We start from the raw sequence: 26645 nt of genomic DNA on the forward strand, positions 1-26645 counted from the left end.
AAATTCAGTACAAAAGTAATCCAAAGGGAGATGCGCTGCATCCAATGTGTTCCCAGATGGCATAAAATAGCATTGTGTGAGAGAATAGAATTTAAATTATTAATCGCTGTAAATCGTCTCCTGATGCACACTGTAACGGCGCTGTCTTATCTCATTCAATCATATACATCGCAGAAAACGGCATGTCGCAAACGGTCACAAGACACTTGAGAGCCAATGAGCATTCGACATCACTGCCGTAAAACCGCTAGTCGTTATACTTTTTGAGGCGGCAATTTTTGAATTTTGAAAACCAAACCAACTAACGCGGGCTGACGGGTGTGACAGCGCTGTGGCGGATGGAGTCGGAGATTGTTGAATAAAAGGCTTGAATTTGGGTCTGTTCTTTACAGAAAATAGTCTGAAGATTTGGATTATAGCTAACAAATGTATGGAAATGTTTTTCTTTTTGTTTGTTTGTTTGTTTTTTGTTTTGTTTTTTTTTTTGGTGATTTTTGTGGTTTATTATTTTTTTGGGGCATATTCTGAAAACTCCTTTTGTGTCCCATGGCAAACAAAAATAAAATTAAATGCTTAATAAATTATTAAACAATATTTAAACAATATAAAAAAGTTTTTATTCACTTTAACATTTAAAGTTTAGTCTTGGTTAAGTGATAAAATCCTTTAAAATGCTGTATAGGGCTGCAGAAATCACACGCAACTGAATGAAACCATTAAAATGTCATATTATAATGTCAACTGCGTTACATAAATGTAATGGCATTTTCTGTAACTAATCTCATTGATTATAAATTAAATGTAATTAACTGAGTAATTCTGTGAGTTATTTAATATTAATCCATTCAAACAGCTGGTGCACGTAAACATTTGAATGTTTCTATAGGTGTTAATACGTAAAATTATGTCGTTTAGATGCTGTTAATACGTCAATATTGTATGTTTCGGTCTCTATGCAAAAGAGAATGTACGTTTGCTTGAACCAAGCTTTACGTAAGAATACATACAAATTCTCACGAGATCACGTTGGAAATCTTGACCGTGCATAAACGTTTTCCCTGCTTTGCTCAGCACAGAAATTATTCTCCTAGAAATAGCTCATTTTGAGTGCAAGCTTGAAAAAAATATTTTTATGATGACCCTTATCCGGTAATCATAAATGGCTTGGAAAAAAACTAAAAATATAGACATTTCATGGAACAGTTTTGTAAATTAATTTGTTAAATACCCTGCAAATATTTCCTTCTGACTTATAATGTTCTATGTATGCTGGATTGTCCTGTATTCTCTTCAGTGCACTGTTGCAGAGAACAGGAATATATTTTTCTAAATACACGAGAGACTGATGCTAGGTGAAAAGTCTGGCTTCCATTATTCTGAAAAAAAAATAAAAAAATAAAAAAATCCATGGTTAACTAATGAGTCAAGTTATATCTGTGCTTTGCTTATTGTAGTCTCATGGATTCAAATGGGAAAGGCCTTGCTCCCATAGGAGCACACTCTTACAAGGTATACTAGTGTGAGATGCCCCGATGATTAGACCAGAATAGTAGATCACCAGCATATTGGGTTTGCTACAATAATAATAATAATAATAATAATAATAATAATAATAATAAACTTTAAATCAAGCTGAGCTGGTTTGTTGGTCTTAACTGGTTTAAGGTGGCCTCTCAGCCTTACCAGCTTAAAATTGCTCAAAACCCCTCTAAAACCAGCCCACAGATCAGCCTGACCAGGTTGGTTTTAGCTGTTTTTTCAGCAGGTATTAGAATCTGGTAATCTCACCAGTTTTTTTTTTTTTTTTTAACTAGCAAGTCAACCAGCTTCATCAGAATGTCCATGCTGGTCAAACAGCTTCACAAGCTTATACTTGCTGGTAAGCTAGGCCAGCATAAAACCAGCATTGACCAGCATGGAAACTCATGCTGGTCTAGGCTGGTCTTTTTAGCAGGGTAGACAAAATAATGAAAAAAAAAAAAAAAAAATTGTTTTAGACACACTGTGGTAGAATGGCCTAATTAAGCAACAGACAAACTGGGCAGTGAAGGGAAAGAAATTGAGAATTAATGAAGGACAGAACTGCTAACATGATCCATCTATCCAGCTACTGGTTGGGGGTATAGAATGATGCTGTACCATTTAGGATGGTATCGATGATGGCTAAAACTTCTGATATCCTCATTTAAATTAAGTGCCCATTTATTCTGCTTAATGTTCTGTACTGTTTTGTTTCTGTAGCACAAAGCAGCTGCTTGATGTCCATAAGCCAATGCAGTGAAGGCAAAGAGATGGAAATGAATATTGTAGGGAGGGAGCGAATACGTGACTCTTCAGCAAGCTCGTTAAGAGCTTGGAGGAAGTAGCTTCAATTAACTCCTTTAATTAAAGTACATGTCATATTGCAGTGGTGAATCAGCATGCCGGTGAAGGATTGATCTCCACTGGAATGTAAATGTAATGGTGCCTGGTACCTCTGGAGAACATGCTAAATATGGATCCACCAAGGTCCTTTTAAGGGAGGAGGTGCATGGATCCCCTTGCTGTGGCTAGTGCTCCCATAAGCTTTATGAGTGATGGATTGTTTTCCACCTGCCTCTTCGAACAGCAAAAAATAGAGTGCACCATGAGATGACAGAGAGAGGCTGCAGAGAGAGACAAAAACAAATAAAGAAAGAGCCAAACAGTATGCAGTCAGGCTGAGAGAAAACAGGGAGAGAGACACAGAGATATGGAAAGAGAAAGGAACAGAGCATGAAAGTGAGATTGATGGAGTCTCTCTGCAATGGTCAATGTTTTCCCGATGCCCTTTGCATCTAATCAAATCTGGCTAAACCTTGTTTTAGAGTTGATTAGAATTTAGACACAGTGCTGAGGGAGAGCACGAGAGGGAAAGAACAATAAAATAAGCTGATGTACAAATAATGCAATTCTAGCTGTGGCCTCTGAGGCTGAATGCCTTTCTGAAGCCCAGCCACATTCCCAACTCACAGTTAAGCAATGAAGATAACATTTGAATAATTAATATGGGAGTCTGTACTGTAGGGCTGAGCGAGCGAGTGAGTGAGAGAGAGAAAAAAAAGATGATAGAAAGATGTTTTGGAAGAGCAGAACAGCAACAACATGGGGAAAAGGTGTAAGAGGAATAACGGGAAAAGGGAAATAGCCCAGAGATTTTAATGAAATTATGGGGAAGAAGGTCAAGTCAAGTCATTTTTATTTGTATTGTGCTTTTCACAGTGCACATAGTTTCAAAACAGCTTTACAGAAAATTATGCTGCAATGTCTTAATGTCTCGCCACTCTTTTCTTCTCCCATCTGGGTCTCAATATCTAATTAAAAATGCAATTGCCAACAGTTGGCTGTAATGTGTATTCATTTATGATGCTCTGATTATTGGTGCAAACCTGCTCAAATTGATGGATTTTGACTGATTTGTTATTCCTTCAGCCATTTTCAAGTGAAAGAGAGCAAGAAAATTACCTTCTCATCATTTTTTTTTTTTTTTTTTTTCATTACTTTGGCAGAAATGAGTGCTAGTGATCAATTTTAGTAGAAGAATGTAACAATAAATGTTCGGTTAATTCAGTTTTTTTTTTTTTTCAACTGTGCCTTTTGCAAGTGTTTGTTAAAGCAAGACATTTTAATGATGCTGCATTCCAGGGGTGGACTGGGAAGAGAAATCGGCCCGGGATTTTACATAGAAACTGGCCCAAAAGTTGTTGAGTCGCTGTCCTTTTCTGCATATCGCTGCCCCCTTCGGCATATCGCGGCATCATTTTGTGGCCCATTCTGCATAACGCGGAAGCTCATTTATATAACGGCACAACAAATATAACAGAATGCAAGACGCACTTTTAAAAGTTGATGTTAATTTTAATCTGACACAGCCTCTAAAAAAACCTTGCGCTCCTGTGCCAGATGCTGGAAATACAGTATGTGGCACGACAAAGATGTCCATCTAGTGACAATTTACATAGGAAAAACAAATGTAAAACGGCACAGAAGGACGCAAAAGTGTGTTCGGTGTGAACCGCACCTAAGGCAGCAACGCATGTGCACAAAGAGTTGTGGTGAGTTCAGTGAAATAAATAAATAAATAAATAAATAAATAAATAAATAAATAAATATCCAAAACTGTGAGAGAAATGTTGACAAAAAATATATACTTTCATGATATTTCACTCATTATGGAAAAGTATGGTAAAACGTTTTATAGTGTACCCAATATTTGAGTGTGCCATGCATTTTTATGCTTCTTAGAGTATCACTGTGTTAGCTTAGCAACATGCTAACGTCATACTATATTGGAATCAATTATGAGTCAAATCTCATGTGGACTTCTTCTGGGGAGCATGATTTGTGTGACATGCAGATATCTCCCTATGTAGAGTTTTCCAAATCAGTAATTTATGAGGTTCCATTTCAATTATGAAGCCCATGTAGGCAGTAAAATGCTCTTTAGGTTTTGGAGTATAACTGTTGAATCCGTTGGTGTCCCTTACAAATATCAAAGTGAAAAGAGAGATGTTTTAGGGTGATAGTCCATGGCGAACCATGGACCGCAATTGTTTGAATCAATCTGAGGACATTTCATGACTCTTGAATATTGATATCAATACCATTGCCACTGTCTGTATGTGATTTGGTTTGGCTATGGAGATTACAGAATTGTGCAGTGTTCTGAAGCCTGGATAATGGCTGTGGGATGTAAGCTCTTGTGGTAATAGGCGTCAAGCCATTTATTCGATTTGCTCCCAATCATCAGTCAAAGACTGTGAAATGAAACCCGTATTTTCAAATCCCAGACTCTTACATGAATTATCGAAGCCAATATCATTGTTTTTTGTTTTTGTTTTTTGTCCACTGACCCCAGTCTCAACAGGTTTAATATTTTGTTGTTAATTTTTTTTTGTTTTTTTTTCTGTACTGTGTGTGCTAATACAGTATTTGTTTAAGAGGCCTAGCAAAGGGATAGAGGACGCTGTATTAAAAGGGTTGTTTGGGAACTCTTGACGACTGTTGGAGAGGCCATAGAGGACAGACTGGTGTAGATTGGTCAGAAAGGTTATCAGGTGCAGCATCGTGTGCATATTTATGAAGAGTGCCAAGAGCAGGGTGTGTGACGGGGAGAGTGCAGATGGTCATTAGCCGCAATGTGAAAAACTCCACAGCCATTAAGGACCATTTATCCACTAGTGATGAGTTTTGCCACTACGCTGACCCATCGATATCTTATCTTACAATTTTTCCTTTTTTTCAAGGCTTTTTATGACCTTAAAATTCCTCTGCCTGATCAGCAAAGTATTATATCACTGCTTCTCCACACTAAATAATTTAGCCCTGCATTGCTATTTTTTTTTAATCGCTTAACCTAGCTCTCCTGCAGCATTTGCACCTCTTTGTATTATTCCTCTCTCTCTCTCTCTCTCTCTCTCTCTCTCTTTACTGACATGGAGGCTCATTACTCACACCAGATTATTTTTTATAATATCTGCAGTGATGTTCGTTCATGGTAGCTGAGCTTATCTTTTTGTATTCCTGAGATCTGTATTTTTAATGGATGTCGTTTATTCAAAATCTGAAATGAACTACTGTTTGAAAGACAGGACTCTAAAAGGTAGACAGCTGGGATGTCACATCAAGAGTCTCCGATTGAGCCTGAGGACAAATTACTCATTGAAAAGGTTGGCTAAACAGAAATAACAACTTAATTGTTTGAGAGACGGAATACTGAAACAAAATTAGAAGAACTAAATAAAGTTAGCTCCTTTTCATCTCAGCTGTGAATAATCTAGAGCAAATAGTTCTCCTAAAAATTGATGGCCACATACAGTATGTGTACAGTGGGACTAAGTTGTAAAATTTTAAATAATGCCAAGCTATATAAAGTCATTTTGTTTGATCAAATGGTTTATTAGGTTGCAGGAGTGTTGGTCATTCATGTTTTTAAGACGTTAGAGACATTACAGCTGATTTTCTGTACAGCTGCTTTAGAAAAATGTGTATTGGGAAAAACACATAATAATAATAATAATAATAATAATAATAATAATAATAATAATCTATACAAATAAAATGATAGACTTTTATGTTACAATGTTTTTACCTACTTTCACAACACAATCTCAATGTTCTCTCTTTGCACTGTCAATCAAAAAAGTGAATGACTTAACCTCCAGTGTGCTGTCTGTCTGTACTGGTCTGAAAATGAATGAATGAATGAATGAATGTTACATTTATATAGCACCTTTCTGACACTACACTCAAAAGCGCTTTACATAGTGAACAGCGGACTCTACTCAACCACCATCAGTGTGCAGCATCCACCTGGATGATGTGACGGCAGCCATAGTGTGCCAGTATGCTCACCACACACCAGCGATAGGTGGATAGAAGAGAGTATAGTGATAGAGCCAACAGAGCACAACAGTGCCCCGCCCACTTATTCAGCATCTGGGTTGCAGAAGTGTTTTTACCATTCATTTCTTACATAGACTTTTCAAAAAACCCTCCATTAAAGAGTTGTAAAGCATGAACGAAACCAACCAGCTCCAAGGTAAATCACAACATCACAGACTGTTTTTTTTAAGTCAAAAAAGTATTTAAAAATCTGACAAAATGTCAAAGGTACAAGTCTGTGTACTTACCGTATTTCACGAGGGCAGGAACTACAATCCCATGAAGCATTGCGAATTACATGATCGAATATAAAACTATGGTAATATATAAAACTATTCATTTTAGGTTGTTGATTGTAAGTATAGAAACAATATAGTTTATGTTTATTGTGAAATATTCCGATATACACAAATATATAAGTGCAGGGAGACCGGCTCATTTGCATCATTCAGTGTGCTTCATTAAAGTGGGCGGTCACTTCCGGTCTTATTTTGTGGGCTTTCTTGGCCGCGGTCCTCTGATTGGTGGACCTTTCACTGCTGTACCACAGGTACCATAGTTGTTTACCAGGAATTCTGCTATTAAACATGTTGGATGTGTTGGACACAGCATTCTGCCTTAAAAGCACCATCAATCCATTTCACCTCATAGCCCTGACTACAGGCCTACAGGTGGACATTTTGAATTAGGAGCACTCTCTTCCTCTTTTGCTTTCTTTCTCTATGTATTAATACAAACAATGCTCAGCATAATGCACCAAAGAACCCAATTATTTATTGGATATATCTAACCACACACCAAAGTAACAAGATGTCAGTTCATTCACTTCAGATCACAGTTACACTAGATATGTCATAGGATTGATAGATGCATGCACACATAACACATTCCTTGCTCACTCTTGTTCTTTGCCTATAATTTATCCCCTAATGTTTTCTCTCTCCTTGCCTGTCAGAATCCTGCCACTGCCTTACCTCCTCACTATTTTTTTTCTTTGTTTCCTGGGTGTCCTTCTTCCTACTGGGATATTGCTACCTCAGCAATTCTCACCTCATCTTTTGAATGAGATATGGGGGAGGTCAGCCTGCTATTAAAATGTTATTTAAAAAAGCAGGCAGGTGGCTTATGTCAAATGTTAATTGTGTAATTTTTGCTCCACTAGTGGTAACAAACAAAAATGCACAAATAATTGTTTTCAAACAGGTTCCCTAAAAACAATATCCTGTCTTCCATTAGTTGGAAAAAAAATTATGATAGTTAACCCCCACAAACAGCCAAAGCATGGATACATAGATACTATGCCCATGTACACCAACCATTTGATTATTGCCTAGAGACTGAGATGTTTACATAACAGGGGCAAACCTCTTCAATCCTGTTTACATGCCTCTTGCCATTACTCCAGTCATTCACTATGGACTGTGTACTCAGACCTGTTCTAGGGTACCTGGAATCCCTAATTTCCTTCAGAGCACTATTTAGATATCCCTTTAGCATATGCTCTGTGGTGCTGATTCACCCAATAATGAAAATGTTCTTATCATTTACTCACCCTCATTCCATCCCAGATGTGTATGACTTATTTTTTCTTCTGTAGAACACAAATTAAGATTTTTAGAGGAAAACAGTATCTCAGCACTGTTGGTCCTCACAATGCAGGTGAATGATAGCAAGAACTCCGAAGGGTCAAATATCACATAAGGCATCATAAAAGTAATCCACAATACTCCAATGGTTTAAAGGGATAGTTCACCCAAAAATGAAAATTCTCTCATCATTTACTCACCCTCATGTCATCCCAGATGTGTATGACTTTCTTTCTTCAGCAGAAAACAGAATATTTTTAGAAAACATATCTCAGCTCTGTAGGTCTATACAATGCAAGTGAATGGTGATCAGACTTTTGTAGCTCCAAAAATCACATAAATAAAACATAAAATTAATCCATATCACTCCAGTGTTTAAATCCATATATTCAGAAGCAATATAATAGGTGTGGGTGAGAAACAGAACAATATTTAAGACCTTTATTTTTACACTAAATCTCTACTTTTACTTTCAGATGTGAAAGTGAAACTAAACAGGCACCACATGTGACTTTCTGATGTAAAAGTGAAAGTGGAATTATAGAGTAAAAAAAAAGGACTTAACTTTTTATATATTTCTCACCCTGTAATGGTTCATGGATGGGCAAGGACGAGGCGGGAACTGGCTGTACAGTAAACATAAAGTTTTAATGAGAAACTCAACTTAAAGCCAAATGTAAACAAACACAGACACATTTGCAACGTTGCTGTGTGCGTCTCTCTCTCTCTCTCTCTCGAACCGGTGTCTCAGGCTGCCCTTTATCTCACTTTCCCGCTGATTCAGAGCCAGCCGTGCTCCATCACGGCCTGGCCATGCCCTCCTACTCATCACACTCCTCCCCTGCCCGATTCAGGCTAGGGTACCACCGGTCTGACTAACTCCCCCCTCCCCCCATTTCTGGAGGGGAGATGCTGCCCTTCTGGCCGTTCTGTTAGCCGGTGGTCCACCCCACATACTGCCTGGGTGGAGAGACGAGGGGAGAGGGAAAGGGCGAGCGGAGACACACAGAGAGAGAAAGAGAGAGAGAGAGAGGAGAGAAAGAGAAGAACTTGCTCGCAGGCTCCCAGATAAGCTGTCACCCGGTCCCCAACCGTTCCTTAGCCCTCTGGCAGACGCCAGCTCGCTCCTCCCCCCGGCTTCTCGGCAGACGGCCGCGGTTCCTCCGGCTCTCGGTGGATGGCAGGGCAAGGACTCTGCAACAGCGCATCCCTCCTTCCTCCCGGGTTTCAGCACCACTGTAACGGTTCATGGATTGGCAAGGAGGATGCGGGAACCGGCTGAACAGTAAACAAAGTATTAATGAGAAACTCAACTTAAAACAAACGTAAACAAACACAGACACATATGCAATGCGGCCGCGTACGTCTTTCTCTCTCTAGAACCGGCGTCTCCGGCTGCCCTTTATCTCGCTCTCCTGCTGATCAGCTGATTCAGCACTGGCCATGCTCCATCATGGCCTGGCCACACCCTCCTCCTTGTCACACACCCACACCTATTATATTGCTTCTGAAGATATGGATTTAAACACTGGAGTCATATGGATTACTTCTATGTTTCCTTTGTGTTATTTTTGGAGTTACAAATGTCTGATTACCATTCACATGCATTGTATGGACCTACAGAGCTGAGATATTCTTCTAAAAATGTTTGTTTGTGTTTTACTGAAGAAAGAAAGTCATGCACGTCTGGGATGGCATGAGGGTGAGTAAATTATTATTATTATTTTGGGGTAAATTATCCCTTTAATCAATGTCTTCAGAAGCGATCCAATTGGTTTTCAGTGAGAACAAACCAAAATATAACTCGTTCTTCACTGTACATCTTGCCACTGCAGTCTCTAGGCACAATAATGATTTCAAGCTTGATTACACTTCCTAGTGCTTGATGCAAGCGTAGAGCGCTAGATGGCACTATAAGAAGTGTAATTGAGCTTGAAATCAAGTTCGCCAAGGAGACTGCTGTCAAGATATACACTGACAAGGAATTATATTTTGGTCTTTTCCCACACGGATTGGATCACTTCAGAAGACATTGATTAAACCATTGGAGTCAGATGGATTACATTTATGATGCCTTTATGTGATATTTGGACCTTCAGATTTCTGGCCATCATTCACTTCATTCTTAAAATCTGGAATGGCATGAGGGTGAGGAAATGATGAGATAATTTTAATTTGTGGGTGTACTATCCCTTTAGGATTTTTTTGTTTGTTTGTTTGCTTTTTTAGGAAACTTACCTATGAATAGCTTGCTTACACCAAAAAAAAAAAAAAAAAAAGCCTCTTTGGCTGAACTTGATTCAGTCATGGATTCCACACATTTGGTTCCACGCATTTAAATCTACTTATATTAAAATTGTCATGCAATTTCAGCTTAAAATGTTCAAGCAGAGGGAATCCAACTGAATCAAGTCAACCCAACAAAATCAAAATAACTCAAATGAAACTCTTTTACTGATATGTTCGCAAGAAAAATGAAATGTTAGCATGCTAAGTATATGCTGGTGGGAAGCACTACTGATTGTAATTTGGTCACTATGCCTCAGTTAGCATAACTATTGCTCATTGGATAAAGCCATGTGTAGAATACTCAAAATGTATTGATCTCCAAACTTTAGGATCAAGCTCCACTCTTCAACATGGTGGTAACCCTCAAAACTACAACATAAAATAAAATTCTTCTAAGTCTCACAATAACAGAACATTAAACACTAACAAGTCTCCCTCTTTATATTCATCTTGCACAAAGACACATATTAAATAACACTTAATTTTAACACTTACTCTCCCTGTTGAGTCCCATGCAAAGCCTGTTGGGAACTAGAAATTCTCTGCCCAGTTTCAGTTAACCAAACAACAAATATCCATATTGTCCCAAATAATATTTATTGTCCATAATTCCCTTGGTTACATAAATCTTTTGAGTGGTATAACCATGGGAGGATTGAGTAAAACTGACAACAGTGAATGTTCATTGTTTTGAGTTTAGTTGTCTCTGCATGTTAAGCTGGGGTAGGAGAAAGTATATTAACATTGAAAAAACTGACACATCTCCTTAAGATTATAGTTTTATCATCTTTTCAGTCTCTTTTCCTGTTGACTGACACATGAAGTAAGGGCTGAGTTTCAAATAATAAAAAAAATAATAAAAAATAAAAAATCACAAAAACATCACAATCAAAAGTAGCAACAGCCAACTTTTGGGGAATGCATTTAGCTATTTTTATTGCTCCGATTTGGAATATGTGCAATTCATGTTGGCATACTTGCGTTCACTTCCTTTGAACATGCTGTGCCAATATCAGCTTCCATGGTTTGTTCTGAACAAGGCCATATCTGAAATAAATATAGTGGCATCCATACTAATGTGGATAGTTTAGTGTTAACCACAGTAATTGTTTGGTGGCTGAGAACTCTGGTGTGGGACAAAAAGCACTGGTAGGTCTTTGATGTGTGGTGACAATGGCTGGACGCCAGTGTTCATTATTCATGGGCCGACACTCCATTTAATCAAATTTTTTTATGAAGCAGAGTTGGACTTAGTAAATCAGCCACAGCATGGATCTACTGAAGGCTGGATGAAGGCGGGGTGGGAGTTTACGGATGGCTTTAATCAGGAGAAATTCTACCGTGACACCCTCCTTATAACACACACACATTTTTAACACCTGCAAATACTCACGTTAAATGTGTACACACGAAACGCACTGCTGGAGAATCCAGCTTTAAGCTGATGTGTGTAATTTTAAATTAAATGTTAAAATATTTTCTTATATCCCATCTTTAATATGTAAAGTCAAATATAGGTAATCCATTTGAAGCTTTAATTGGCCTGAAAATGTAATTGTGGCTCTGAGGCACTATCAACAAATTTCTTCTGTTTGTCTGGGCGGCTCTCTGCAAAATTGGCTCGACCAGTGGTTTAAGTCTGGGGCTGGATGATCTGTTTGAACAACCAATGGAAGACAGGGGAAGTTTTCTGGAATCCTTTTGAAAACAGTGATTATTTCTACAATTCTGTTTGGTGATGCTAGTGGTGTAGCAAGTACACCCTTTAAGCTGGTACGGTAGCTGTATTTTGGGATACGGTAGCTGGTTACTAGCTGGTCAAATATGTGTATTTTGGAACATGGTAGCTAGTTATTAGCTACCTAGACCAACTTGGACCAGCAACAAACCAGCTACCAGCTGGTCATACCAGCTTATGGTCAAGCTGGCTTTTGGGACATCAGCCAGCTAATGACCAGCTTGGACCAGCTACAAAACAGCTATCATGTTTCAAAACACAGACACTAGCTAAAGCTAAAATGCACACACAAAGATTTGCACACAGTAGGATTGAAATTTAACAAAGAAATTCATTCCTGTATTAAAACTTTTATTCCTTTGTGAAAACAGACCACGTTTTGCATTCCAAGACATACAAAGGGTGCTGATAGTGATCTATTAGACTGTTGGCTGAGGTGTTTATGCATTGGGACTCTGAAAATGGTCACAATTAGAATACCGTGGGGGTTTAGGTGGTCTGCTGATTGGTCAGTTTAAATGTAGCAGGGCTAGTTTTGGTCACATAGTCAAGGAAAGGATAAAAGTGGAGTTTAACTTATTCTCTGGTCTCTTTTTCTCTTCTCTCTTCTTGTCTATGGCTCTTCTCTCTGGAATCTGCTCTTGAGTGACTGAGTTTCAGGCCTTAAGGCCAGACTCTAGCTCTCAACGGCATCTCTCTCTCTACCCTTTCTTTCTCTTTCTATCCTCCATTCTCTCTCACTCAGGTAGTATGCATACTGGTTTCATATTCATATTTCATACATCCAGTTTGTAACTATTATATCTAAATTGTAACCATCTGATGTAACCTTTTAAGACATTACTGTTATTAAACATTTTCAACTTAATCTATGTCTAGTTTCTAGCACTGTGTAAAATATATCCTTTCAAGTGCTCCATGTTGCTTAACTATAAGGTCATAGTTTGGTTCTAAACAATGCTCTCCCACATTATTAACTATTATAACTGCACTTATTTCTGTCATTGGTATAAGTAGCAGAAGGTGGTAACAGACAAGAAATGCACAGTTTTATTCCATCTTGCTGTTAACATTTCTTTAGTCACGTTGGCATTCCTGCAGCTTGAACCACTGTAGTCGAAAAAAAAAAAAAACAACAACAACAAAAAACACCTTACACACTTATATTATCAGTACACTGCATGCAAATACAAACTTTATGCATAAATGCACACATGCACACACAAACAAACAAATACCTAATTGCACACACACAAACAAATACTGAAGTGTACACACACACACTGCAATCTGTCTTTCCTCCTTCAATTAACCTTGCACACCACCACATGTTCTGCTCCTCTTGCTTTTTTTTTGTTTGTTTTTTTTTTTTGTTTTTGTTTTTTTTTTTTGTTTTTTGCTTCCCTCTCCCTTCTCCAGTGTCCCTGCTCTTTTCTAGCACCTGGGATAATTGAAGAGGGAAGGGCTTTTCTAATGGACTCTCTGGACTGGATGCTGGAGAAAGCCCAGCTCTGGCCTCAGCACACAGATTTTTGTCCAGACCAATCTTACTTTCTTATACTGAGGAGGATCTTCACTGATGCTCCCCTATTTGGTCAGAAAAGTGAGAAAATCCTGGTTTTGCCATTTTTTAGTGTGTTATATGTTTGACAGTGTGTGTCTGTTCGGAAACAACTCAGTATCCACACATACATTGCTGTGCCGTCTGTGAAAGAGTGTATCATCTGGAAAACATTGCATTCTATTGTAAGCATCTTATTTGTGAACAGCCATATGATGAACTTCTTAAAAGAAGAGTTCACCCAAAAATGAAGTCAAGTCAAGTCATTTTTATTTGTATAGTGCTTTTCCTAACAGACATCGATTCATAGCAGCTTTACAGGAAATCATGCATTAACAAAAACAAAACAATGAAACTGTAATATCTATAATGTCTTACAGTGATCATTGTGTAGTTTGATTAAATATGATTGAAAAATGTGTATAGAAATTAAATAATTAAATAATCATTGTATTTAGAACCCCTGTGAGCAAGCTGAAGGTGACTGTGGCAAGGAACACAAAACTCCATAAGATGTTGGTTAATGGAGAAAAATAACCTTGGGAGAAACCAAGGCCCACTGTGGGGGCCAGTTCCCCTCTGGCTAAACAACATGAATATAATACTAATATTAGCTATTTGTGTGCAGTGCAAGTCATGGTTTTAGATTTGTAAATTAAGTAAGAGTTAAGGTCCAGTGTTTTAAAAATAGAAAGAAAAGATTTTTTATCAACTGTTAGATGAATTACTAATGTTTTTGAAGTCCATCCTGTATTAACTGCAGAGTTTACATAGATGCATTGTCCTTTGTTAGCTGGTCGATGAAGGCTTTTGTTGGCAATGAAATGATAGTCTGTGTATGCCATTTCAAGAGTGTAGTCCATCATTAGACTAAGGTGATGCAGGCAGAGATAAATGATGAGGTGCCTCGCAGTTCAACCTGCAGAGCATTTTGGTGAAGTTTGGTGGGGTCCATCCTAAGTCCAAGGTTCAGGCAGTGGCATATGAAGTATCCGATGTCTTACAATTGGAGTTGGCATCAGTTCATCCTCTGAAGTCAAAAAACTGAAGTGATGTCTGGCTAGCACCGGCTGCAGTTTGTTGTCATCTCTCAGCGACACGTAGCAGTGGAGTCTGGCACCAAGCAGGAACGGAGCTAGATCTGGCTGGCTCTGATAACCTCAGGATATCAATGGAATGGAAACAAATAGAATAATATTAGCATAGATGCTATTCAATTTTATGCAGAGTTATAGATCTTGATGGATGTTTCTGGTTTCGGCAGACCTAACTAAAGCAGCCTAATTGTGAGTTGATGGATAAATTATGTGTATGCCTGGCTAAATTGATGAGTCTTTAGTCTAGACTTAAACTGAGTGAGTGTGGCTGCATCCCAAACACTGTTCCATAGGATCTACTTCCTTTTGTGGATTTTGATATTCTTGGAATTATTAACAAGCCATAATTTTGTGATCGTAATGAACGTGATGAAATATAGCATGTCAGAAGATCACTTAAATACTGTGGAGCTAGATCGTTCAAAGCTTTGTATGTAGTTAACAGAATTTTAAAATTAATACTAAATTTATCAGTTAGCCAATGCAACGATGATAAAATTGGGCTAATATGATCATATTTCTTGGTTCTAGTCAGCACTCTGGCAGCTGCATTTTGTACCAATTGAAGTTTATTTATTTAACTTGCTGGACATCCTCCCAGTAATGCATTACAGTAATCTAGTCTTGAGGTCATGAACGCATGAATTCGTTTTTCAGCATCAGGAACAGAGAGCATGTGTCATAATCATTAGCAATATTTCTCAGGTGGAAGAATGCTGTTCTACAAACATTGGAAATTTGATTTTCAAAGGACAGATTGGTATCAAATATAACACCTAAGTTCTTTCTCCACCGAGAGTCAAATTATATTTTAGCGGCTTATTTTTAGAGATTTTTGGTCCAATTATTAGTACCTCTGTTTTGTCGGAATTGAGTAGAAGAAAATTTCTGCTAATTTGGAGAATTGTGAATTTTCGTTGAAAATTTTCAAAAGAAATATAAAGTTGGATATCATTGGCACAACAGTGGAAACTTATTCCATGATTCCTGATAATATCTCCCAGGGGAAGCATGTATAAGGAGAAAAGCAGAGGTCCTAAAACTGATCCCTGTGGCACTCCAAACTTAACTTTTGTTTGATTTGACAATTCCTCGTTTACACATACAAAGTGGTAGTGGTCTGATTAAATAGGACCTAAACTATGCTAATACAAGTCCACTAATGCCAACATAATTCTCTAGCCTGTTCAAGAGAATGTTGTGATCCATTGTGTCGAAGGCAGCACTAAGATCTAAAAGCATTAGAAGAGAAATGCAGCCACGATCAGATGATAATATGTCATTTGTAACTCTGATAGGTGCAGTCTCTGTACTGTGATGGGGCCTAAATCCTGACTGAAATTGTTCATATGTTCCATTTCTCTGTAGAAATGAACATAGTTGGGAGAACTCTACCTTTTCTAGTATTTTTGACATAAATGGTAGATTTGAAATCAGTCTGTAATTAGCCAATTCTCAAGGATCAAGCTGTGGCTTCTTAATAAGCGGCTTGATAACTGCCATTTTAAAGTTTGTTGGGACATGTCCCAAGGAAATTGAGGAGTTAATAATATTAAGAAGAGGTTCTGAGATTACTTGGAAACCTCTTTTAAGAGATTAGTTGGTATTGGATCTAACATTCATGTTGTGGCTTTTGATGTTTCACTAAGTTTGTTAGCTCTTCATGACCTATGACTGTGAAGGATTGAAGTTGCACAAGAGGAAATTTATGTGACACTTTTTTTCTGAGGTACTGTGACAGATGATTGCATAATTCCAATTTTATTTCTGATTATTTTAATTTTATCAGTAAAGAAATTCATGAAGTAGCAACACCTCCTCCTCAACCCTTCAGACGAGGCTCATGTTTATAACAATAACTGGGGGAGTAGATTCATTTAAACTAATATAGTCATCCAGTTTAAGCCAGGTTTCAGTCAAACAGAGCACATCCAAACTATGATCTGTTATAATTTCATTTACAATTAGTGCTTTGGTTGAAAGAGATCTAATGTTTAGTAGTCCTACCTTTATATGATGTTTATCTTAATTTTATTCCAAGTTTGACCTTAATAAAAAAAAATTCTAAATGATTTAGTGAAAGTTTTGTGTTTGGTAGTTTGGGGAACAGACACAGTATCTATATGATATCTAGGTGAACAGTCTCTAAGTGTTGTAGTTTATGTGACCTATGTGACATCTCAAGGCAGCTAGAAGACATTTGGATTAACCAGTTGTCTGCTTCCTGACCTGGGCCCCAGTTAGTCAGAAGTCTGGTATCATTTACTCACAATTACTTCTTAAAGATGCCAAACATCATTGGTTTTTGCATGTCATGAAACCAACACATTCCATTATATGGAAAAGAAAAGTGTGAGCATTTTGCTAAATGTTTGTCAACTTTTGTGTTCCATGTAAAAAAAGCCATACAGTTTTGTAACTACACTAGAGTAAGTAAATTATTTTAGAATTTTCATATTTGGGTGAACTATTCCTATTAAAAAGAGGAGATTCACCTGCATTCTGAAATATAAATACAATAAACTTTGCACAAACATCTGCTGAACATTGTCCTAAAATCAACATGAAAAGCAATGTATTGCAGCATGAGAAGTCAAACACACACAATTAAGTTCTTGTCAATGTATAAGTGCTAGATAAGGATTGTGTTATATTTTAAAAATATCTGTTCAGAGACAATGAATTCCTTTATCTGAAGTTAGTAGTTTGCCTGTCAAACAATGTCTTACTGTACTGAACTTTAAGGGTACAGAGGGGTTTTTGTAGTTATTTGAAATAAATTTTAATCCTTTTGAGTCAGCCACCTCCTGCCTGCATCTCAGCTCAATTAGTTTGTTATTTCTAACAAAGATATGCAAAATGACCAGGACCGCAGTCGGTGGACAGTCGGTCGGAGCATTCGTGCTGTGCTGTTAGAGATTAGATGACAGCTTTGGGATCTGACTGAGAAGGCAAACTGAAGTGAGCCCTGGAACATGAATGCTCAGAGCAATGCCTGTAGCTACAGCTTCATCACACAGTTTAACATCCTGATCTACTGACACCCTGGAGGACTATATGGGTCATACTGGGGCTGTGGGGAAATGCAAGCTCATACGCACAATTGTCAAACACACCTGGAAGCTGCAGGCTCTGTTTTGCTCTAATCAACTCAATAAAATAATAGCCCTCAGGATACATCTACACACTACAGATCGTAGCACTGTACGTCTGTTATTAGTGTCTTGTCAAAACAATATTACCTTGTAACTGGCTAAATTAATGTTGAATTATTCAGTGTGTTAAAGGGATAGCACACCCAAAAATTAAAATTCTTTCATCATTTACTCCCCCTCATGCCATCCAAGATGTCTATGATTTTCTTTCCTCAGCAGAACAAAAACAGAGATTTTTAGAATAATGTCTCAGCTCTGTAGGTCCATACAAGTGAATTGTGATCAGCACTTTAAAGCTCCACTATTTTGCTAGTCTAGTTTATATAAGTAAAATGTGTACTGATTTTTAGACAGGCAATTTTTCATGCACACTGAATGAATTTGATTTGGGACCTAAATCCAGGTAAACTTGAGTTTACATTTCTATAAGAAGCTGTAAGGCTGTGAGGAATGCAATCTCTTCAGTTGCATCCACTGAATAAAGTTTTATAAAGTGCCTAGATTACATCTCATTGGCTACGTTCGTACGATCAGTGTTTGGGATTGACAACCGTATATACTTACAGGTGTGAGTCTTGAAATGTCCCGTTCATACAACAGCTTACAGTAGTGGCTCGAAACTGGTCTTTATGAACAAACTACCAAAGTCACAATCGTATTCTAAAACCTGTAACCATATTGACAGTGACTAAAAGATGGCAACATCCGTAGCACCGGCATGTCTTATCATGATTGCCGCCACGTTATTAAATAAATTAGTCTAATTGAGGCGCGGTTTCATCGATCCGACCATAATTAACCAACTTTGAATGCTTTTTAACTGAGTGCAGAGTGCAGCATTTGTGTCGCGTGGCTCGTGCCCGCGAGCAGCTCTGGTGGAAGACAGCGGTTGGATCTTCGGATCGTGCAGCTCATTTCTCCATCTCTGTGAGTTAACGAAACCCCACATGAAACCCACGAGACACGCTCATGCCCAGTGCAGCATGGCTCTCACTGTACATGATGTGACTAACAACTAGTTATCCAGTATGGTACCATTCACACAGCACAGGTTTGTCGAGAATGGTGTTGTGAGTCCTGAAAATCTGCAGGCGTCAGTTCGATCATAGAATGCGGCTGTCACTCTCATAAGTAACTGTGTGTGAATGTAACCATGTTAAGCACTCAAAACAGGACTGACAACCATATTCTGCTGCTGTGTGAACGTGGCCATTTTTCACAACTCATGTTTTTTCTAGGTTTCGTCTACTGATATTTCTTGGAAAGATGCTTTTTAAATGTTTTGTCAGTGGAATGATCAAAAACACTGTAAACCACTGTACTACCCATTGAAGAGATGAGTAAGTCTATCCCTCACTGCCTTGTCATTTCCATCATAATTTAAAGATGGCATTACTGTGATTAAGGTCCATTGTTGGCTTTAAAGTCACTGGATGCAAAGACTGCTCATTTCAACTGTTTTGCATTTTGAAATAGTGTCCTTCAGTGCGACATGCTGTACTCTGTCTAAAACTTAAACAACATTTTAAAAATTGTACTATAATTATAGTGACGGCAGTTTTCATGACCTCACACTGAAATAATATATGGAATATATGTACTTGCACTTTTTATATAAAATGCTTTTCATGCCGTATAACTGTTGAAAATGACTAGAGAGAAAAAAATACAGTTGATTTACAGTTACAGCAGTTTTTGATTTATAGTTACAGCATCTAAAAGTTCATGTCCATTTGTCAACTATACCCTTATACATGCAAACACATGTTAGACTGCTATTTCTGTGCATAGAGCTGACAGCAGTGTTGCTGTAATAGGGTCCCTTAGCTGCTCTGTTGATTGTTTTTGATAGGTCTGTAAAGGGTTTTATTAGCTACCATTCTGATGATTGGAACATGAACTATTGGGTCTCTGGTGGCCAATATTGTGCAGAATTCTCTTATTTACCACCTGTGATGTGCTTGCTAGCTTTTATACAACAGTAAACAGCTTTAGCAGGATTTTATATTCTGTTAAAGCTCGAAATTGAGACAGTCAATTTAGCACAGTCTATTTGGTGCTCAAACATTTGCAGCTGGCAAGCTAAGCTACAGCAGCACTTCCTGCACCACTATTTATTTCTTTATTTTTATTTTGGCTTTATTTTAAAAGTAAAGTAGAGTGTAGACAGGAAAGAAGGGGTGAGAGAGGGAATGGGAATGGGGCAGGTCCCAGGTCAGCCTTGAACCTGGTTTTCCCTTGAACCAACAGCTCTTCTATGAGATGAGTTATCAGTTTGAATCATACTCATTCACTGAATCTGTTTCAGTTGCCTAGATACTGATTTAACAGTTAACTCTCTTCTTGAACAGTCAACTTTCATTCATGTCTGACTCAAAAAGTCATTGTCAGTGCTCGAAATGGGCTGGTGCACACAGGCACGCTGTACAGGCAATGATGCAATAATGACATCACAGTACAGGCAGCTCAGGTTGGGTGCCACCCCCCTTTCCTCCACAGCAAACACATAATTATGTAGGAAACACTGAGCTACATAGTTGGATTTATATAATCATACTCTTGGTTAACATGCATTTTGTTCCTTTTCTGCATTTCAGGTTGACAGGGTTTCAACTTCCTGCCCCTATAGTCAGCACAGGCCCAAGGCTCACACTATGGCTGCTATCAGACTATGCTGTAAGCGGCCAGGGCTTCAAAGCAGTATACGAAGGTAAGTATCACGTCCTAATCTTCTTTCTTTGTCTCGGTCTTTCCTTCAAATCATTCACTTGTGGTAACATGTTCAATCCCTGATTCTTTGGGCAAACTCTATGATTAAATATAGTGGACTTGTGCACAAACATGTGTAGCTGAGTAGATGTTTATTTCATTTCATAGGCTAATTGTACTAATGTGCATGGCCAATTTAAAGGCAGAGAATCCATCTATATTTTCTCATCATATATCTTTTGATGTGAGTGCTTTATGACCCAGAAAGCAGTAATATTAATGCTTTCTTCAGAGTATAAGCAATGAAAATGAATCTGCACTAATTAGATTAATTATCTAATTGGAATAGTATACTGATGGCAGGTGTATCAAGGCCTCTGGGAACATTAGTTCATCTAGATCTGCTCTGTATTAACAAATCTGTCTGATTTAAATAGCGATAATGAATGTGTTCTATATAGGCATGCATTTAAAGTATGTTTCATATGTTCAGATCAGTGTTTCTTTGAATTCATCAGTCCCCTAGTCTGATGCTGCTTGTGGTTGCTGGTCAACCAGGTTTATTTGATAAGGTTGATGTATAAATGATAAAGCAGTTCCAGTTCATTTATATATGTGTAGGGAACATGCCATTTCTCATTAGCTAGGCCTCAATTTGTATGTGTGTGTGTGTGTGTCTTAGGGACAGTGTTTATTCTTTTGTATTATACTTTCTTCTATCCGAGATCAATATGCATTTCATAAAAAATAAAAAAAATAATAATAATAAAATGAAATTAATTAATTAATTAAATAAATAAATAACAATCACAACAATGTGTCTCTGTGGCACTATGAAATAGGGCTGGGCGATACATCGAATACCCACAATATAATCGTGATGATTTTGCTGATGATATAAAACTCAACAATATCGTGAATATTGCGATGAGTTTCATGAGCCTTTTATTTGGCCATTAAATTTCATATAGTGCATAGCAGCCTGCCTGATGGTAGCAGTGAGAGCAGCCCATGGCTCGGGTGGCTGGAGGATCTGATGATCCTCCGAGCTTTTTCACACGCCACCTGGCATAGATGTCCTGGAGGGAGAGAAGCTCACCTCCGATGATGTGTCTGGCAGTTTGCTCCAACCTTTGCAGGGCTTTGCGGTTGAGGGTGGTGCTGTTGCCATACCAGGCGGTGATGCAGCCAGTCAGGATGCTCGCTACAGTGCTGGTTTAGAACCGTGTGAGGATGTGGTGGTTCATTCCAAATTTCCTCAGCCATCTCAGGAAGAAGAGGCGCTGGTGAGCCTTCTTCACAATGGTCTCAGTGTGGATGGACCATGTGAGTTCCTCAGTTATGTGGACACAGAGGAACTTGAAGATGCTGACTCCCTCCACTAGTGCTCCATTGATGGTGATGGGGCTGTGTTCTCTGTCTTTTCTCCTGAAGTCCACCACAAGCTCTTTTGTCTTACTGACATTGAGGGAGAGGTTGTGCTCCTGACACCAGTGTGTCAGAGTGTGCACCTCCACTTTGTAGGTTGTTTCATCTTTGTCAGTGATCAGACCTACCACTGTCGTATCATCAGCAAACTTAATAATGGCATTGGAGCTGTGTGTTGCCACACAGTCATGTGTGTACAGAGAATACAGGAGTGAGCTGAGAACACAGCCCTGTGGGGCTCTAGTGTTGAGGGTCAGTGATGAGGAGATGTTGTTGCTCAACCACCTGGCGTCTACCTGACAGTAAGTCCAGGATCCAGCTGCACAGAGAGCTGTTTAAGACCAGAGCCCAGAGTTTCACATCAAGCTTGGAGGGCACTATGGTGTTGAATGCTGAGCTGTAGTCTACAAACAGCAGGCATCATCAGTGGAGTGGTTGTTGCGGTAAGCAAACTGCAGTGAGTCCAGTGAAGCAGGCAGCACAGAGCAGATGTAATCTCTGATTAGTCTCTCAAAGCATTTGCTGATGATGGGGGTCAGAGCAACAGGACAGCAATCATTTAAGTAAGTGATTTTGGATTGCTTTGGTACAGGCACATTGGTGGACATTTTGAAGCATGTTGAGACCACAGACAAGGAGAGGGAAAGGTTGAAAATGTCCGTAAAAACACCAGCCAGTTGGTTCGCGCATGCTCTGATGACGCAGCCTGGAATGCCATCTGGACCCACAGCTTTACGGATATTCACCCGTTGGAAGGATCGTGTTACATCCGCTACAGAAACGGAGAGTGAACTAACCTCTGTAGCTTCGGCTGCAAGAGCTCTCTCTGCGAGGGCTGTGTTATTTCCCTCAAAATGAGCATAAAAAGTATTAAGCTCATCTGGGAGAGAGGCAGCGGTGTTCACGGCAGAGTTTTATTCCCTTTGAAGTCTGTGATGATATTAATTCTCTGCCACATGCTTCTAGTGTTGGTGGTGTTGAACTGTCCTTCAATCTTGTCCCTGTATTGGAATTTGGCTGCTCTGGTAGTTTGGTGGAGGGCATAACTGGCATGTTTACGCTCCTCCGCATTCCCGGAATTAAAAGCGGAGGTTCGTGTATTAAGTGCCTCACGAACATCGCTATTAATCCATGGTTTCTGGTTAGGGTAGATCTGTATTGTTTTGGTTGGCACTACATCATCTGTACACTTCCTGATGAAACACGTTATGCTATCAGCGCAGACCTCGATATCATCATCAGAGGCGGACCGGAACATCTCCCAGTCCACGTGATCAAAACTGTCTTTTAGCATAGAGTCTGATTGGTCCGTCCAGCACTGGTTCGTTCTGTGGGCGGGTGCTTCCTGTTTCAGTTTCTGCCTGTAAGCAGGCAGAAGCAGAACGGAAGAGTGGTCCAATTTGCCAAATGGCAGGCAGGGGAGTGATCTGTAGCCATCCCGGAAGGGAGAGTAGCAATGGTCCAAAACCCGGTCCCCTCTTGTATTGAAACTGATATGTTGGTAGTATTTCGGTACTATTGACTTGAAGTTGGCTTTGTTAAAGTCCCCGGTCACAATGAATGTGGCCTCAGGGTGAATGGTTTCCTGCTCACTTATACTCCCATACAGTTCCTTGAGTGCCTGGTCTGTGTTGGCTTGTGGCGGGATGTACACAGCTGTGATAATGACCACTGTGAATTCCCTCGGTAGCCAGAATGGTCAACACAGAAGCATGAGAAATTCCAGATCAGGAGAGCAGAAAGACTTGATAGAATGTTCGTTTCTTTGATCGCACCAGGATTTGTTGATCATAAAACATACACCGCCACCTCTGCTTTTACCTGAGTCTTTCGCTCTGTCCACTTGGTGCACGGAGAACCCCACAGGTTCGATGGCTGAGTCTGGAATCTCCGCAGACATCCAAGTTTCTGTAAGGCAGATAATGCAGCAGTCTGTCGTCTCTCAATGGAAAGAGATCCGTGCTTGTTGTCCAGAGACTGAACATTTGCCAGTAGAATACTGTGTACCGGGGGTGGATTTGCACAACGTCTTAATTTGATGAGAACGCCGGCTCTCCTTCCCCTTTTCTGGCTGCGTTTCCTCGGCCGGGCTGCCCAGACAAAGGGCTCTGCTGGCGTGTTTGTAAACAGCGGGTCAGCATTGAGGTATTTAAAGTCTGGTTTTCTGTGTGCTATTGCAGAACCAATGTCCAAAAGTGTTTGTCTATCGTAGACAATAAGGCAGACAACATCCAAGACAAAAAAAAAAAAAAAACATAAGATTTGTAGTCAAAACAAACATAACTGCAATATGGGGTCGGAGCTCGCAACGCAGCAGCCATACTCGGTACTTGAACTCGATACTTGAACTCAGATAAAATGTACTCTTTATTTGATAAAATGTGTTTACTCTTTATATTAACACACAGTATATAATATTAAAAATGAATGAAGATTTATTGTATTAATATATTATTTAATAAGAATAACAAGTAAGGCCCAAGTATTTTAAAAGTTAATATGTGACGTTGTTTCTGTGACAGCCCCAGAGCTCCGACACTCAGTGTATATGTCAGTGTCCGAATTGACTCACTCATTTCGTTCACTCACTGCTAAGATATAGTGCACTACCTACCATCCACTAAATAGGAAATAGTGAATGAATGAATGAGTGAATGATTTCGGACACAGCCACTCTCTTCGCCATACGATCGCCACTCACCCTCACATCTCTCACGCGCGTGCCTCGCGCCCCTCACTGTGCACGCGCAGAAATGCTGTTTGTTCATGCTCCAGTTGCAGGCATTTACACTTAACTTGGATGTTTACATGGATTTATACAGTTAATCCGCCCGAAGTAGCTGCAATAGTTTCCAGTAAATGCGTAAATACTGCTCATGACATGCGAGACGCGGGACAAAGCGCACTGATATAGAAATTTACACTTAAAAACGGATGTCATAAGAGCCCAGTTACATTATCACCCTCAAAATTACCATCACATTACACAGAAAAGCCCACGTTAGCAGTAGAGACAAAACTTACCTTGATGTGCTGAGTTAAGTTGAAGATGTGATTTTAATCTTGAAATATCATCTTGTCTTGGTGTTAAATGAAGGCATTGTATGACGAAACTATTCTTTTTCTCACTGTGTGGAGCGAAGTGTTTCACTTTGAAGAGTTTGATGCTACAGCATTGATGACTTGAGTGACAAGTCTGTGTCAGCGCACACAGCTGTGTGAAATTTCACTGTCGTAAAAGTCCCATTCATTAATCTCTTAATAAATTACACATTAACTAAAATTAAACCCAGTAATTTAATGACAGGAACGGCAGCCATTATATAGTACAAGTAAAAAAAAAATAATAATAATTTGAGTGAGAGTAAAAAGTACCCACTTTTAAACCTACTTTTAAAAGTAGGTTTTAAATTTGTTTTTTGTTTTTTTCAAAAAGTTTCTCAAGTAAATGTAACGGAGTAAATGTGGTGCGTTACTACCCACCTCTGTGCATCAGTAGACTCATTTCACGATCCTTCAAGGCTGTATAATTAATCAAAATAACTTCAAAATGGAGATATAATCATATGTGATTATTTAACTGCCAAAGGCTGCGATCAAAGGCAGATAAACATGGTCTGTGTGTGCTTCAGAATGAACCAGAGATGCGCCGATCTGTGTGCATGCGTGGGGTGGTGGGACACATGGACTAGTGTTTTTAGCGCAATTCACCTGCATTGTGAAGTACTATAGGTTCAAGCATTCGCACAATTCCAAACATTAGTAACCGCTATAAAGTTATTATACAAATCTATAAATGCAGAACAGTTTTAGGAGAGTTTGACAGCGGTTCACAAGATGCGAAACTCATAACTGTCAAGCAAACGTTGCACTTTCCATTTCATAATAAAAGCTCCTGGTGAAGGTGAAATAAACACAACTGCACTTTCAGTTTATATATATATATATATATATATATATATATATATATATATATATAAAAAAAAATAATAATAATAATAAAAAAATACAAAAAACTGTTTGGTGTGAATAGTGAAAAGTAAATAGGACAGAAATATCTAAATGTATCTTTAACAAAGCTTATCCTGAAAATAATAATAATTCAGTATTATATTATAATAAACTTGACTGGGTTCCACAGTAATAATTTAGTACTATGCAATATTCATCTGGTATCAAAAAGAAAAAAGAAAAATAAATAAATAAATACATAAGTGAAGTAGTTTTTGCACACCTTGTTCATTCACAAAGAAAAATGTTGTAGAAAAAATATATGAAGGAAAATAAGATTTTTATTAAGCTTCCATATATGTATAAACGTGCAAATCAATGAAAATGATTACATTTTACTCTCCCTTGTGTTCATTTTGTGAAAAACTGTAGGAAACAGGCCTTCATTATTTTTAGATATATTTTTATTTAATGCCTTTGGAATATTAATTCTGCATGGCTACAATGGCTGTTTAGATGAAATGATGGTTCCTCTGATTAAAGAAAAAAAAAAAAAAACCTTTTGTGCTATTTCAGATCAAAAATATAATTATTGAGATATATAGTGGATATCGTCAATTTGCTATATAATTTCTGAAGCCCTATCGCCCAGCCCTACTATGACAACATTTATCTTTGTTTGAGCATCTCAACCAGCTTAACACTGCGTCATCGGCTCAACCAAATGTG

General features: G+C 38.6%; 1 protein-coding gene across 1 annotated transcript in view; it reads left to right on the forward strand.

Moving 5' to 3' along the window:
* The window catches only part of LOC127420803 (CUB and sushi domain-containing protein 2-like), a 491575-nt gene that overhangs the window by 52366 nt on the left and 412564 nt on the right, over nucleotides 1-26645 (forward strand). Inside the window, exon 3 of the mRNA XM_051663350.1 lies at nucleotides 20426-20538. Coding sequence (XP_051519310.1) covers nucleotides 20426-20538 — 113 coding nt within the window. The remainder of the gene's footprint in view (nucleotides 1-20425; nucleotides 20539-26645) is intronic.

The sequence above is a fragment of the Myxocyprinus asiaticus genome, chromosome 30 (assembly GCF_019703515.2).
Source record: "Myxocyprinus asiaticus isolate MX2 ecotype Aquarium Trade chromosome 30, UBuf_Myxa_2, whole genome shotgun sequence".
In the NCBI taxonomy this organism is placed as follows: Eukaryota; Metazoa; Chordata; class Actinopteri; order Cypriniformes; family Catostomidae; genus Myxocyprinus; species Myxocyprinus asiaticus.